General features: G+C 36.0%; 1 protein-coding gene across 10 annotated transcripts in view; it reads left to right on the top strand.

Moving 5' to 3' along the window:
• Positions 1 to 12,998, top strand: part of STRBP (spermatid perinuclear RNA binding protein) — a 161,016-nt gene that overhangs the window by 80,002 nt on the left and 68,016 nt on the right. For 8 of the 10 annotated variants that reach the window (XR_014827221.1, XR_014827222.1, XR_014827220.1 and 5 more), the window contains exons 3-5: positions 1,107 to 1,327; positions 6,399 to 6,564; positions 10,698 to 10,842. Coding sequence is in view for 3 of the 10 variants with exons in the window: in XM_021074611.2 (XP_020930270.1) it covers positions 1,107 to 1,327; positions 6,399 to 6,564; positions 10,698 to 10,842 (532 nt within the window). In the remaining 7 variants the exon portion in view is untranslated. The remainder of the gene's footprint in view (positions 1 to 1,106; positions 1,328 to 6,398; positions 6,565 to 10,697; positions 10,843 to 12,998) is intronic. The other 2 variants (XM_084996015.1, XM_084996004.1) reach the window with 1 other exon arrangement.

Raw genomic sequence — 12,998 nt, 5'->3', positions numbered from 1 at the left:
TTATGACTATTTTATTCTGTAATAAAGACTTTAAAACAAAATATTTACCATCTACTAGCACATAATTTCATGTAAGTTAGGACACTGTAGTCACCTTTATATAGAATACTTTTGGCTTAATGGAAATTTACCAAGTTATCCTTGTTCATTTTGCTGTGTACTGGTACGAGTGTCTGCATGGTATTTGTAAATTTGGAAATATTCAAAGGTTTTGGATGTGTGACGGATCTACTCTATTAAATTTTCATGAAATTCATTCTATTTCTAGGCTCTAATCTGTTCCACTGATTCTGAGCCAAGCATGTCATTTTAATTATTGCTTTTTAAATTTTTGATATTTTGTTTTAATGTAATGGCACCACCCATCCATCTTGGTAGAATTGTTCTTGATACTCTCATTGATTCCCCCCCTCCATGAGCTTTAAAATTATTTTCGTTGAGTGTTAAAATAAATCTGTCTTTAGGGGATTTGTATTTTGAGAATGTGAATACATTTGTAAATTAGTTTTGGAAGTTAATTCTTTTACAGTATGTATTTTCCTGATTCTGGAATTTAGGATATCTCCTACTAATTTATTAAAAAATTAAAACTTCACACCAAAGGTTTGAATGCCAAATAGTAAATAATATTCTAATGTGATCCATGGTTTTTGCCACCTTGTTCACAAATAATGTTGTGTTTGGTATTGTTACCATATTACAAAATCTCCATTTTTCAAGGTGAAGATGTGTCCAGCAGTTTGGAAAGGACTGACTGGGTATCACGAGCCACTCTTGCACCCTAGGCACTCTGTTAAAGTTAGGAAGTATCTGTTTTCTTGTAGGTGTGTGATACGGATGACCTTTTTTTTAAATGTGGTATTGAAAACACATAGATTTAGCTAAAAGGTGGCATATACATTATACTGAATATGACTTGGGTGGTCTTTTCTAAAACATGAATGATTTGGAATTTTCTGGTGTGGAATTCAGTAGGGTGGGGTTTTATTTCCTCTTGAGCAATTTTTTATTGTCTCAATGTTGACAGTTAATGCTATGACTTGACCTAAATATAGTTGTAAGTCATCCTTTTCAGGTAGCATTTGTTTTCTTTCGCCTTCTGACAGAGATCTATTAGATCTTTTGCCAATGATGATCGCCATGTTATGGTGAAACATTCAACAATCTATCCATCTCCAGAAGAACTTGAAGCTGTTCAGAATATGGTGTCTACTGTCGAATGTGCTCTTAAACATGTCTCTGATTGGCTGGATGAAACAAATAAAGGCACAAAAGCAGAGGGGGAAACAGAAGTGAAGAAGGATGAGGCTGTGGACACCTATTCCAAGTGAGTATGGCCTGATCTTTGTGATGCTTTCCTTTAATGCTCAGAAGAGCCCAGGGTGCAGTCCCCCTGGCTTACATTTGCTGTATGATGGTGTTCTTTGGGGTTTTCTCACCTATGTGACTATAAGCAAGGGAGTAAATGTTTGTGGAATTTTTCTGAGTTAAATTTGAAGGCAAAACGCAAGAAAGAAACAATGATTAGACCAGAAGAAGATAAAACTGTTCAGGATGCCTTTTGAGGGAGAACCACTCCCTTTTAGAAATCTTCTCTTTTGGAGATTATGTCATCTTTTTCATGTGTTAGTTCAGCCTCCTAAATTCAGAAACACATAGTAGTGCTTTCGGTCTTTTGGCAAAATTCTAAAGTGACATTTTTGTTAGATATTTAAAAATCCTGGTATAGAAGAAAGAGTGCAGGAGAATACTCCACAGGAATATTTGATTGTATCTGCCTAGTTGATTCCGAGGATCCATATAGTATCTTGCATATAGTAAGTGTTCATTGGATATTTGTGGAATGAAGAAAAGCCTAATGGGAGCCAGACCCTTCCGTAATTATAGCAGAGTAGTCTTGGTGCTGTTGACAACAGTAAGAGATTAGTGAGGTGAAGCTGAATGATAACTAGGAAACATTTTATCCCTTGCTAACTTAGAGTTGTTGTTTTGAGCAATGTCACTATGATTTGAATAAGAATATGATTTACTTTGAAAGATGAAGCTCATTTGACTTTATTAATAGCATTAAGAGTATTACTTTGGCTACAACTGGTAAATTGATGATAGAGGTTATAGAATTTTTTCTCAAACTTTCAATTCTAAATCAGTGTGATAAGTAGATAAAGAGTAGTGGGAAAGTATTAATAATTGGATTTCTTTAACTGAAATGTAGTGTAACCTTTCATCTTCAGATGAAAGTTAATCAGTTTTTAGCTGAAGTTTTCCTTGAGTTTGTTAGCCATTTACAGGTAATATATACATTGCATGTTGTCACTGACTTGTCAGCTTCAAGTTTCTTGGCAGTAATTCACTTTTCTTGCGTATGATGGCTTTAAAAAATGTGTTGTTAATTTTTTGGTTCATGATAATTAGTAATATCATCCAGTAATCTAGCTCTTTGTATCCCAGTCCCTGTGCAAGTAAAATAACCATGCATTTCATATTTAAATTGTACATTGGAATGTATTTATGCCCTTTTTAAAACTTGTTTTATTGTTTGTTTTCTTTTTGGCTGCCCTTGTGGCATGTGAAAGTTCCCAGGCCAGATTGAATCTATGCAGCAGTTGCAAGCTGTGGCAATGCCAGATCCTCAACCTGCTGCACCACAAGGGAACTTCCTAAAACTTTTTATTGTGGCAAAATACATGTAACATAAAAATTGCTATTTTTAGTTGTTTTTTTTTTTTCTTTTCTTTTCTTTTTAGAGCCGTACCTACGGCACATGAAAGTTCCCAGGCTAGGAGTCAAATCAGAGCTATAGCCACTGGCCTACAACCAGAGCCATAGCAATGTGGGATCCGAGCCACGTCTGTGACCTACACCACAGCTCGTGGCAATGCTGGATCCTTAACCCACTTGAGCGAGGCCAGGGATCAAACCCACATCCTCATGGATACTAGTTGGGTTCGTTTCTGCTGTGCCATAATGGAGACTCCCTATTTTTACTATTTCTAAGTGCAGCTTTATTTTTCAGTGAAGTTCAGGCCTTTTAAATATATCTTCTGTTGTTTGCTCTCAAAGCTAAGGAGACTTTTAGAAAGTTCTGTAGTAGACTTTTGCTTACCTGGATTAAGTCCCTGTGTTTTCAAGATTTTTAAAAAATAATGTACTCTATGCTTTGTTTGGATTTTAAATATAGTGCTCTGTGTGCATGCTCTTGATTGTCTCTGTAGTCTTTCCATTTTGCGAAATGGAACACTTGTGTGTGATTCTTCCCATGTGGTAAAACTCAAGGAGTGTGGAATGATTGTGCCCTTATTTTGTATAAAACAGAGGCAGGCCGGGCTTCTAAGAACAGAGTTGTGTTCTGGTCATAGACATGTATTGTGCTCCTGACGTGTGTAAGCACTATAGAGGCACAGAGATGGGGAGAGCCAGCTTATTTACTAAGTACCTTCTAATGTCAGGCACTGTTAGGCAGCTTTTACATGTGCGCTTCTATTTTTCCTCTTTACAAACTCACAAGTCAAATAAATTGAACAATATAAATTGAATTTGTATTATTAGAATGTTAGCTTAATTTTAATTAATTTCCTATACCTGGGTTGCTTGTTTTATAAAACCTCATATTTAAATTCAAAACTGAATTAGAGGGAGTTCCCGTCATGGTGCAGTGGTTAACGAATCCGACTAGGAACCATGAGGTTGTGGGTTCGATCCTTGCCCTTGCTCAGTGGGTTAACGATCCGGCGTTGCCGTGAGCTGTGGTGTAGGTTGCAGACGCGGCTCGGATCCCGAGTTGCTGTGGCTCTGGCATAGGCTGGCAGCTACAGCTCCAATTCGACCCCTAGCCTGGGAACCTCCATATGCCGCGGGAGCGGCCCAAGAAAGCCAAAAGACAAAAACAAAAAACAAACAAACAAAAAAACTGAATTAGAACTTAGTTTCTCTGCTCAAGCAGTCATGTCCTCTATGTAGTAAGATCAAGTATGTCATATTTATGATATGGAATTTAATAAGCTAATAATGGCTAGTTAATAATACCTACCATTTTTTAAGTACCAGTAACTATACTAGATTGTTTTTCACATTATTTTACAACAGATCTGCTAGTCTCTGTGATTATTATTATCCCCTTTCTCCACTCTCATTTTACCTCAGAGATTTCTACTGCTTTAGAGTTGCTTATGAGTGTGTGTGGTGGGGTTAGGACTCACATTAAATTCTGTCAAATTTCTGATCTGGTTTTCTTAGCAACTTCACTTTGATTATCCATGAGAAAAATGTGAATGTACAGAGCAGGAAGAGACTAATGCTGGTACTGGGGATCAGAAAAACTTGATGAAGGAGATAGTAATTGCAGTAGGTTCAGAGGGTTCTGTCAGGCAGTGAAAGTGGAAATAAAAATAAATCTCAGTAAGATATAGGTGTGAGAGAGTATAGAGTCTATTTAAGGAATAATAACTATTGTTTATTGAGCTATTAATGTATACCAAGCTCTGTGTCATTCTTTTAAAGATTGTGCCGTGCCTCCTTCCGTCCTATTTCAGTACGTTACTGAGGAGGACATATTCCTTTTTTTACAAATGAGAGTAGGCTCAAAAGAGTCAAATAATTTGTAATTTGCCCAATGTCATACAGTATTATTGGCAGAGCCAGGATTTGAAGCAGAAAGTCTTACTGTCTCCTAAACTGCCTCCCAGTATGCTCAGTGTAAGTGCTCAGTGGGACACCAGGAAAATAATAGGTGGTGCTTTTGGAAGACTGTTCTGGATGCAACATACTGTATACAGTAGATGAGATGGTAGGGGTTAATCAGTGAGGCCAGTGGAAGGAGGTTATTTAGGTGGTCTAGATGAGAGGTATTAAGAGTCTGTAAAGGTAAAGGTTTGAGGGTGATTATGGAGGGGGAATTTATAAACTTTTATTAGATTTGAGAGAATGAGAAGATGAGAGAACAGGGATACAGAAGAATCAGAGATGACAGACTTTATTCTTAATATCAAATAATTCCCTCTACTTGGTTCACTTGGTTCAGAATGCTGTTCTTTCTATACTTGTACCACCCTTATAATTTTTTATTGATTTAATGTTAATCGAATTTCTGAGGTGTGCCAGGCAGTGAGCCCATGGCTAGGTTATTTATGACTTGCTGTCTTGTTTCCACTGCATTTGTTTCTTTCTCTTCTCCCTTCTCTAGTTCATTCTCTACTGTGCTGGCTTCAGCTCAACTCAGCTGTTTCTTTGCCTCCAGCTAGAATGACCTTTTTTCTATCTAACTAAATCAAGACTCTGTTGAAGTCACATTTGCAGGTTGCTTTGCTTGACCTTGTCTAATTTTGACCTCTCTCTTTCTGAAATAATGTAAAGAACTTGAGTGTTGTGGTCAAACCAAGTTGAGTTTGCATCCAGGCTTTTGTCATTTTACTTTCTCTGTGAACTTGAACAATTAATCACCTTTCCTGAGATTCTCATTCCTTGTCTTTCAAATGCAGGCTCTTTGTAAGGTTTAAATGAGAATTTGTGGCATGCAGTTTGTTCTCAGATGTTACTTATTTTTCCCTTTTAAGCAGGTTTTAAGCTCCTTTTGTACTTAATTAGAGTGTGAGCCTTGAGCGGGAGAGATTGGAGCTCCTTTAGTATGTTTTCCATATTCATAGTTGCTCATTTGTTGAATGATTGCTAAATTTAGTTACATTTTCACTTGTGATTAAGGGAAATATACTAATAAAAAACTTTGGTATTAAAATCAAGGATAGATATTAACATTATTCTTATCCACCATTCATGACTTGATGTTTTTGAATGCTTGTTCTTTTAGCTACCCCTGGATTTGGAATGAATGCATGTGTTGGCAGATCGTCTTTGGGTTCCTCAGTTCTTTACTTTTATCACATTATTCTGCTTTTCTCATAAATGTTGAAGGATTCCTAGGATGCTGCAGCTAGACTGGATGAGCAAGGGCCATTTTACAGTAACAGATACTGAGCCAGCAGGCACCACTAGGAGTAGAGTTCAGGTCTTTTAATTTCCACCTTGATGCTCTTTTTCAGTATACCACCATGTTCATGTTTCTCACAATTCTTTAATTAGTAATTAAAAGATAAAAGGAAGAAGTTTAAAAAATTGAAAAGTTATTTAAGGGGAATATCCAGTATTTTTGGATTTTTCTAAGCACTATAGATATAATAAAGAATTGAAAGATCTACAGTTTGAAATATTCTCCTTGTTGATTCTTTGTGGAAGATAGATAGTTTAAGATCCTTAAGTCTGAGATAGGCCTTTGTGGAATTTTGGATATCTGGATTTATGTTCTCCCTTATAAAATCAAATGGATAGCCAAAAAGCCAGGTGGTGATTAAGTTATAGTTTGGGAAATAGGTTGTGAAAGTAATCATTCAGACTTTTATTTTTAGGGATCAAGGTGGTCGGACATTGTGTGGTGTAATGAGGATTGGCCTGGTTGCGAAAGGCTTGCTGATTAAAGATGATATGGACTTGGAGCTGGTTTTAATGTGCAAAGACAAACCCACAGAGACCCTGTTAAATACAGTCAAAGATAATCTTCCTATTCAGATTCAGGTGAGTACAGTTTAATTGTACCTCTAGGAGAATTTGAAAAAGGTGAAAATAGGTACTGACCTTGATAAATTTAATAACAAGAAATTGGTAATACTAAAGGGTAGGTACAGACAAAAGGGATATTGCTACTCTGGGTCAGCGACTCATCCATCACATTTAAGGCAAACTTCTGGTGATTAGTAATCAGGATATATTTATCAAATTAAGATGGTTCTTAAGGTACAGGCCTAAATTTTTTAGCTGCGTCTTGCTGAGAACATTCATGTTTTCCAGACTAGGCCTCTCAGCATCATAAAACTCTTGAAAGTGTTTGTATATGCAGAAAAGAATTAAAAAATCAAAAAGAGCATAGACAACGAGAGACTTTCACAGATGTTAATTTTTTAAACTGAAGACTCTTTTAACTTCGCTCATTCATTCTGTTAATGGAAAGTCACTATTCATTCCTTGTTTCCAAACCTTTTCACATTGGGATGCATATAGAAAATTTTAATGTTGGTTTGCTTTCTGGAGGATGCCGCTAAAGGCTGAGGGCTCCTCAGGGCTGAAGGCAATCCATCGGTCTGGGGCTGTGGTCACCCTAGGACCTACTCTGCCAGCCTGCTCCAAGGGCCAGTTGCATCACTAATTGGGAAGCCATGATCACCTTTCAGTTTCAGGTTTGTGTTCAGTGCCGTTTGTGGTGTAATTAGATTATAGTTTTTTGATGATCCATATCAGTTAGTCCTTACCTCCATGTTGCATAAATAGATATCAGTACACACGGTTGAACTTTGAGTTGCTGAATGCTCTCTTTTTTTTGTTGTTGTTGGTTTCCTTTATTTGTGTTTCTTCTAAAAAGGCTCTTCTCCCTCCCCACCCCACCCCCAAGTAATATGAATTGTAAATTTGTTTTTATTAGCTTTGTTACTGGCTCATTTTCTTTCATATTCACCAAATGATCTTCAAAACCATCTTCCTGATTTTTTTACTACTGTTCTTGATACTCAAGTATGTGTTACTTATTGACACATTTTCTTATATTAATTTCTGGAGCACTATTTTATTTTATCATTCTCAGATCTTAAGGTTTTCTAAATGACTGAACAAACCCATATTTGGCTTTTCCATTTTCAATTCTGATGGAAAAAATATTTCTCTTCTTTCAAGAGTTAAATTCATTTCTTTAAAAAATTATTTTAAATCCTTATGTGATCATTCAGGAGAGAGAGTGGTAAGCAACAGTGGAATACAATAAAGATTTGTGAAACAGAAAGCTCAGTAATGGGTTTTTGGCTGATAATACTTTTTGTTATTAGAATGTTAATAAACCCATTTTTTTTTTCATTGTTTTTTTAAAAAAAATTTTTCCAATTTGTATTTCTGCTTTCATTATAGTGAACATTGTTACTCTTAAAATCTATACTAACATAGTAATCAGAGGATTGGACATAGATGCTTTCCACCATCTCGCCCCCTTTTGTGTTTCCTTTAGTGAATCCTGTTTATGAGCTTGGTCATATTTTCAGTTGTGTCAGAGTGGAAAAAGGACTGAGAACCAGTGCAATAAGAAATTGAAGTTCTTACTCTGAAAATCTGTCATATTTCTCCAGTATCGACGATATAGGAGATTAGGCCAAGCTACAGTTGTGTTAATAGAGCTTTCTCTTTGCAGATCACAACTGTGTGAACTCTGCGTTTTCTCTCCGGAGTGAGAGTCTTTATTTCTGGGCATCACAGTTTTAAAATGTTCTTGTCAAGCTTGTTCAAGGGAGGGACTCAGGAGATAGTAAAGGCTGTGTAAACCATTTCAAATTCAAAACAATTAGGGCTTCTTAGGCTAGAGAAGCCTGAAAAAGACACAGATATTTTTAGGTCTTTGAAGAGCTTCTTCGAGAAGGTGAAAGTGTCCTGAACTCTTAAGACCGGTGGTGGACATTATAAGAAACATACTTGAATTTAATGTAGCCAGTAGGGTTATCCAACAGTGAAACCAGCTGCTTTGTATGATGGTAGATCCATGACTATAAGTGTTAGGATAAAGGTACCCAAAGAAAGTGGGGATGTAATTGTACACCCATTTTATGTTAAATTGTGTACATGTACACACACATATATATGCCCACATAGCTACACACAAGCACACCCATTATTATTACTGTGAATAATATTTTGGAAAATCATTTTAAATGTGACTTTTACCTTTACTCCCTGTCTGCCCCTAGTTTTCTTAGTGTGTGTGTGAGAGACCAATTGCTGATATGACAAGATCTTATTTTCTTATGAATCAAAAATCTTTTTCCTGAGCACTTAACCATAGCAAAACTTTCAGTTGTGGAAGTACCATAATTAATTGATGTTGTACTGTACGTTTTCTGTATATACTCTCTTCTAGGGTGATTTAATTTAGTTAAATTAAATTAATTAATTTGGCCACACTTGTGGCATGTAGAAGTTCCTGGGCCAGGGATCATACCAGATCCTTAATGCTGAGCCACCATGGAATTCCTCTAGGGAGATTTTAGAACTTCTTGAGTAAGGGAGGAGAAGGATGACCAAAACCAGAATCACTTAGAATTAGTCTAACCCAGCACTTATACTGTATGTTTATTACTTTGGATGTGTCTTATGGTAATCTGTGTGCACAGTTGAAAAATTTAGTTTGACTTATTCTCTGAGACATCTTTAATGTTATACAGTGGCAAAATGTTTTACAGTGGCAAAATGAACATGAGCAAGTTTCTGCTTTTTCTCTATATTCTAGTTCTGTTTTTTTCCAGCCACTATGTGGCCTTCCCTTCCCTTCCTTGGTTTGTTCTCTTCAAAATTAGGATAATGAATTTTCTGTCTTTTGGGGGATGTTTAATGGTAAAATGGTGGGTTTTTTGGTTTTGTTTTGTTTTAGGGCCACACCCACGGCTTATGGAGGGTTCCTAGGCTAGGGGTCCTATCGGAGCTGCAGCTGACGGCCTATGCCACAGCTACAGCAATGCCAGATCCGAGCCACCCCTGTGACCTACACCACAGCTCACGGCAATGCCAGAACCTTAACCCGATGAGTGAGGCCAGGGATTGAACCTGCAACCTTATGGTTCCTAGTCGGATTCATTTCTGCTGCGCCAAGACAGGAACTCCAGAATGGTGTTTTTATGTAAATGGTTTTGAGTTCCTTTAATGCACACTGATGTGCAGAGACCAACCCAATAGTGTTTCCATTCAGCTATTGATGTCGGGTAATAGATGCCAAATTTCCTCACCAAGAAAGCCACTGTGTAACTAATACTATATTAAATGTAACTTGTTTTATGATTCTAATTGGTGATTATTTTCTGTATAACTCTCTGTTAGAAGCAATGTACATTTCCTTGTGGATGTCAGATTACTTGTCCTAGAGAAGGAGTTATTGGAATGATCTCTGAGATCTGTTGGTAGAGAAGGGAAGTTACTTGTTTATACTATTTTTTTTGCTGATGTGTAATTCTGCAGAGAATCTTTTTCATTTATTCTTGATTTTCTTTAAACCTCTGCATAATCTTATATAAAAACCTATATAATCCTGTATTTGTAAGTCCTTAGCAAGTAGGAATTCCTGTTTAGGCTGTTCTGTCAAAACCGGTATTGGTTTAGGATTTCTCTTGTGGCTCAGCAGGTTAAGGATCTGGTGTTGTCACTACAGTGGCTCAGCTTGCTGCTGTGGCATGGGTTTGATCCCTGGCCCGGGAACTTCCATATTCCAAAACCAAACCAAACCAAAACAAAACCAGTATTGGTTTAGAGACCATTACCAGCAATTTATTATTCTGAAATAGTTCTCTATAATAATTTAAAGGACAATAATTTACCCTTTATCATATACTGATGCTGTTGGTAACTTTCACTTTCAAACGTTAGAAAGAATGATTTTAAATATTGTTGAATACTTTTATAGATGACTGATATTGTTGCTTTTGGAGGGACAGAGAAAGAGGATTTGCTGGTAAGTTGGGAGGAGAGAGAGAATGTTATCTCTATACTAAAGACTATTACTATTTGGACTATTTACTCTTCTGGCACAATAATATTAATTGTTAATAACATTTGAAAACTAAGGGGCAGTCATTCATTTTTTGAAATTTTAAGTAATTGGGTGTTTTTGAAATCTTGGTGACTTTCAGAAACTCACAGAAGAGAAATATCAAGTGGAACAATGTGTAGATGAGGCATCTATTATAATTCGGAATACAAAAGAGCCCACGCTAACTTTGAAGGTGATACTTACTTCCCCTCTAATTAGGGACGAATTGGAGAAGAAGGACGGAGGTACACATGTGTATATACATATATATATATACAGATAGATAGATGTATATATGTGTAAATATGTATTTGTTCTGTTCACATAAGACTTCTCTTGAATGCTGTGTTAATTATGTTTTATGGATTTAAGAAGTACCTGTCTTCATTTATTTTTATGCCACCTATAGTATTTTAAACAGCTTTATTTCTGAAGTCACTGAATTTTGCAAAAATGTCTATATTCAAAATATAAAATACATTAATTCAAAAACCTGTGTTTATCATGTTGGGGGTTAACTCCACTTTATTTTTATACTGTTTTGGTGTTTCACTTTGTCTAGTATTGCATTGCTATGGTATCAGCCAGCCTATTCTGTGTAGCTTGGTTTGACAGTCTGATTTTAGGGTTAAATGTGGTTCAAAACAGTATTATTTTCAAATTTACTCACTTAATTATGTCAGGTTACTCATTTGCACATTGCTTTTGACTTCTAATAACTATATAACCTTTTAGGAATTATGCTTAATCTAATTCCTTATGTGTAAATGTTTTATAATGTAAGAGAGATAAATTGGGGTATTGATTTTTAAAAAAATAATCTTCAGTGAATTTTTTTTCTAGGAGGTTGTGATCCTGTTAACATTTTACATATTATATAAGTGGGAATTACGCTTTAAACTAACTTTCTTCTGAAGTTAGAATTTCTGCATGGCAATGCCATTGGATAAAAGTAGAGTGAGAAATCTATTTAGTTTTCAGAAGTAATGATGGACCTAGGCTTCCTTTTTGAAATTATTTTTATCCTTTCATGTTAGTTTGTTTCTGCCTCTCAGTCTTGTCCCTAGAAACTTGCCATGTGATATTTCTCCTGTGTCAGACCTTTGACCAACTGGCCCCTCTCTGTCATGACAATTTAGAGGCACTGTGGCCTAACTGGGCCAGCAGGACTCCTTGTTGCTGTTTTTTCATCACTAGACATTCAGCAAGTTCCATCGCTTACTCTCCTACCTGAAATACCAGTGCAGTGAGAAATATTGGTCAGTTTCTTAATTTATTTCAAGTTGATGGTAAAGGTAGAAAAATATATATTTACTAGAGATATTAGAATTTTAAGTTTTGGCAGACATAGGTTTCCTAAAGTAAAAGTCATAGGTTACTTTTTAACAAAGTCTTTTGGGGTAACTAAAATGAGCTGTACTGTACTGAACAGATATAAACTAGACACATTTATCACAGTTTAAAATTAAAGTGCCTCCAATCTATAATTGGGTTTATGCCTGTACCTTTTTTTTTTTGGCTGTGTATAATATCTTTAACACCTCTGAAGAACCAATCTTAAATGGCTTAATTTCTTTAACAGCTTTACAGTTCACCTTTAACTGTAGACCTATAAAATGATTTCTGAAGTATCAAGATAATTCTGTTAATTCTGGTAAGCTGTGTTCTACCTGACCTTCTAGTGTAAAATTAATCATTTCTGAAAATAGTTATAATTATAGATATTAAAAATTATTTGAGTATAGAGAGATGAGAAGACGGAAGTTACCGAAGACTAGGTTTGTCTAGATTTGAAGTTACCAAAGACTAGATAATGTTTGCTTGTAGCTGTAGACATCCCTTCTATTATTTTGAAAAGACTAAGAGAACATCAACGTAAAGCTTCTTTTTTCCCATGTTTTTGGTATACTTCATGGGATTTTGTCAGTTTTCAGTGATTCCCATAAGCTTAGTCTTTTGCCTTTATAACTTTAAGTTCAGAGAACGTGAAAACCAATCCTTAGTGTATTGCATCCTTACTAGAGGACTGGTCATTATAGAATGGAATTTATAGTAAAAGTAGGAGAGTCATAGTTTATGTTCAAGGTGTTTGGGTTACTAAAGTACCCCAAGACCTCTTTATGAGCTGTATCTCGTCAGCTGAGGTAAACAAAATTGTGTGGCATCATTTAAGATGAAAGAATCACCTTGGGTCTAATGTCTTACACATTACTTCCTCTCCTTTTGAATGGCAGAAAGATTTGCTTTGCTGTTTTCTTTAACCTCACAGCCCTGTTGACTCACCTGTTATCTCTTACAATTTGTTCATTTTGTCTAACTTGGGCTTTGTCATAGTGTTTTGATCAGCACTGGCAGTTTTGCGTATTTCTGGGCAACTTTGAGGATCCAGTGTGTTACATTT

This window comes from Sus scrofa, chromosome 1 (assembly GCF_054392235.1).
Source record: "Sus scrofa isolate SSC_HxYL_T2T_F1_AM1 chromosome 1, Sscrofa_HxYL_maternal_Yorkshire_Landrace_v2.0, whole genome shotgun sequence".
NCBI classification, from domain to species: Eukaryota; Metazoa; Chordata; class Mammalia; order Artiodactyla; family Suidae; genus Sus; species Sus scrofa.
Note: the sequence above shows the minus strand (reverse complement) of the source record. Positions and strands in the feature narration are given on the sequence as shown.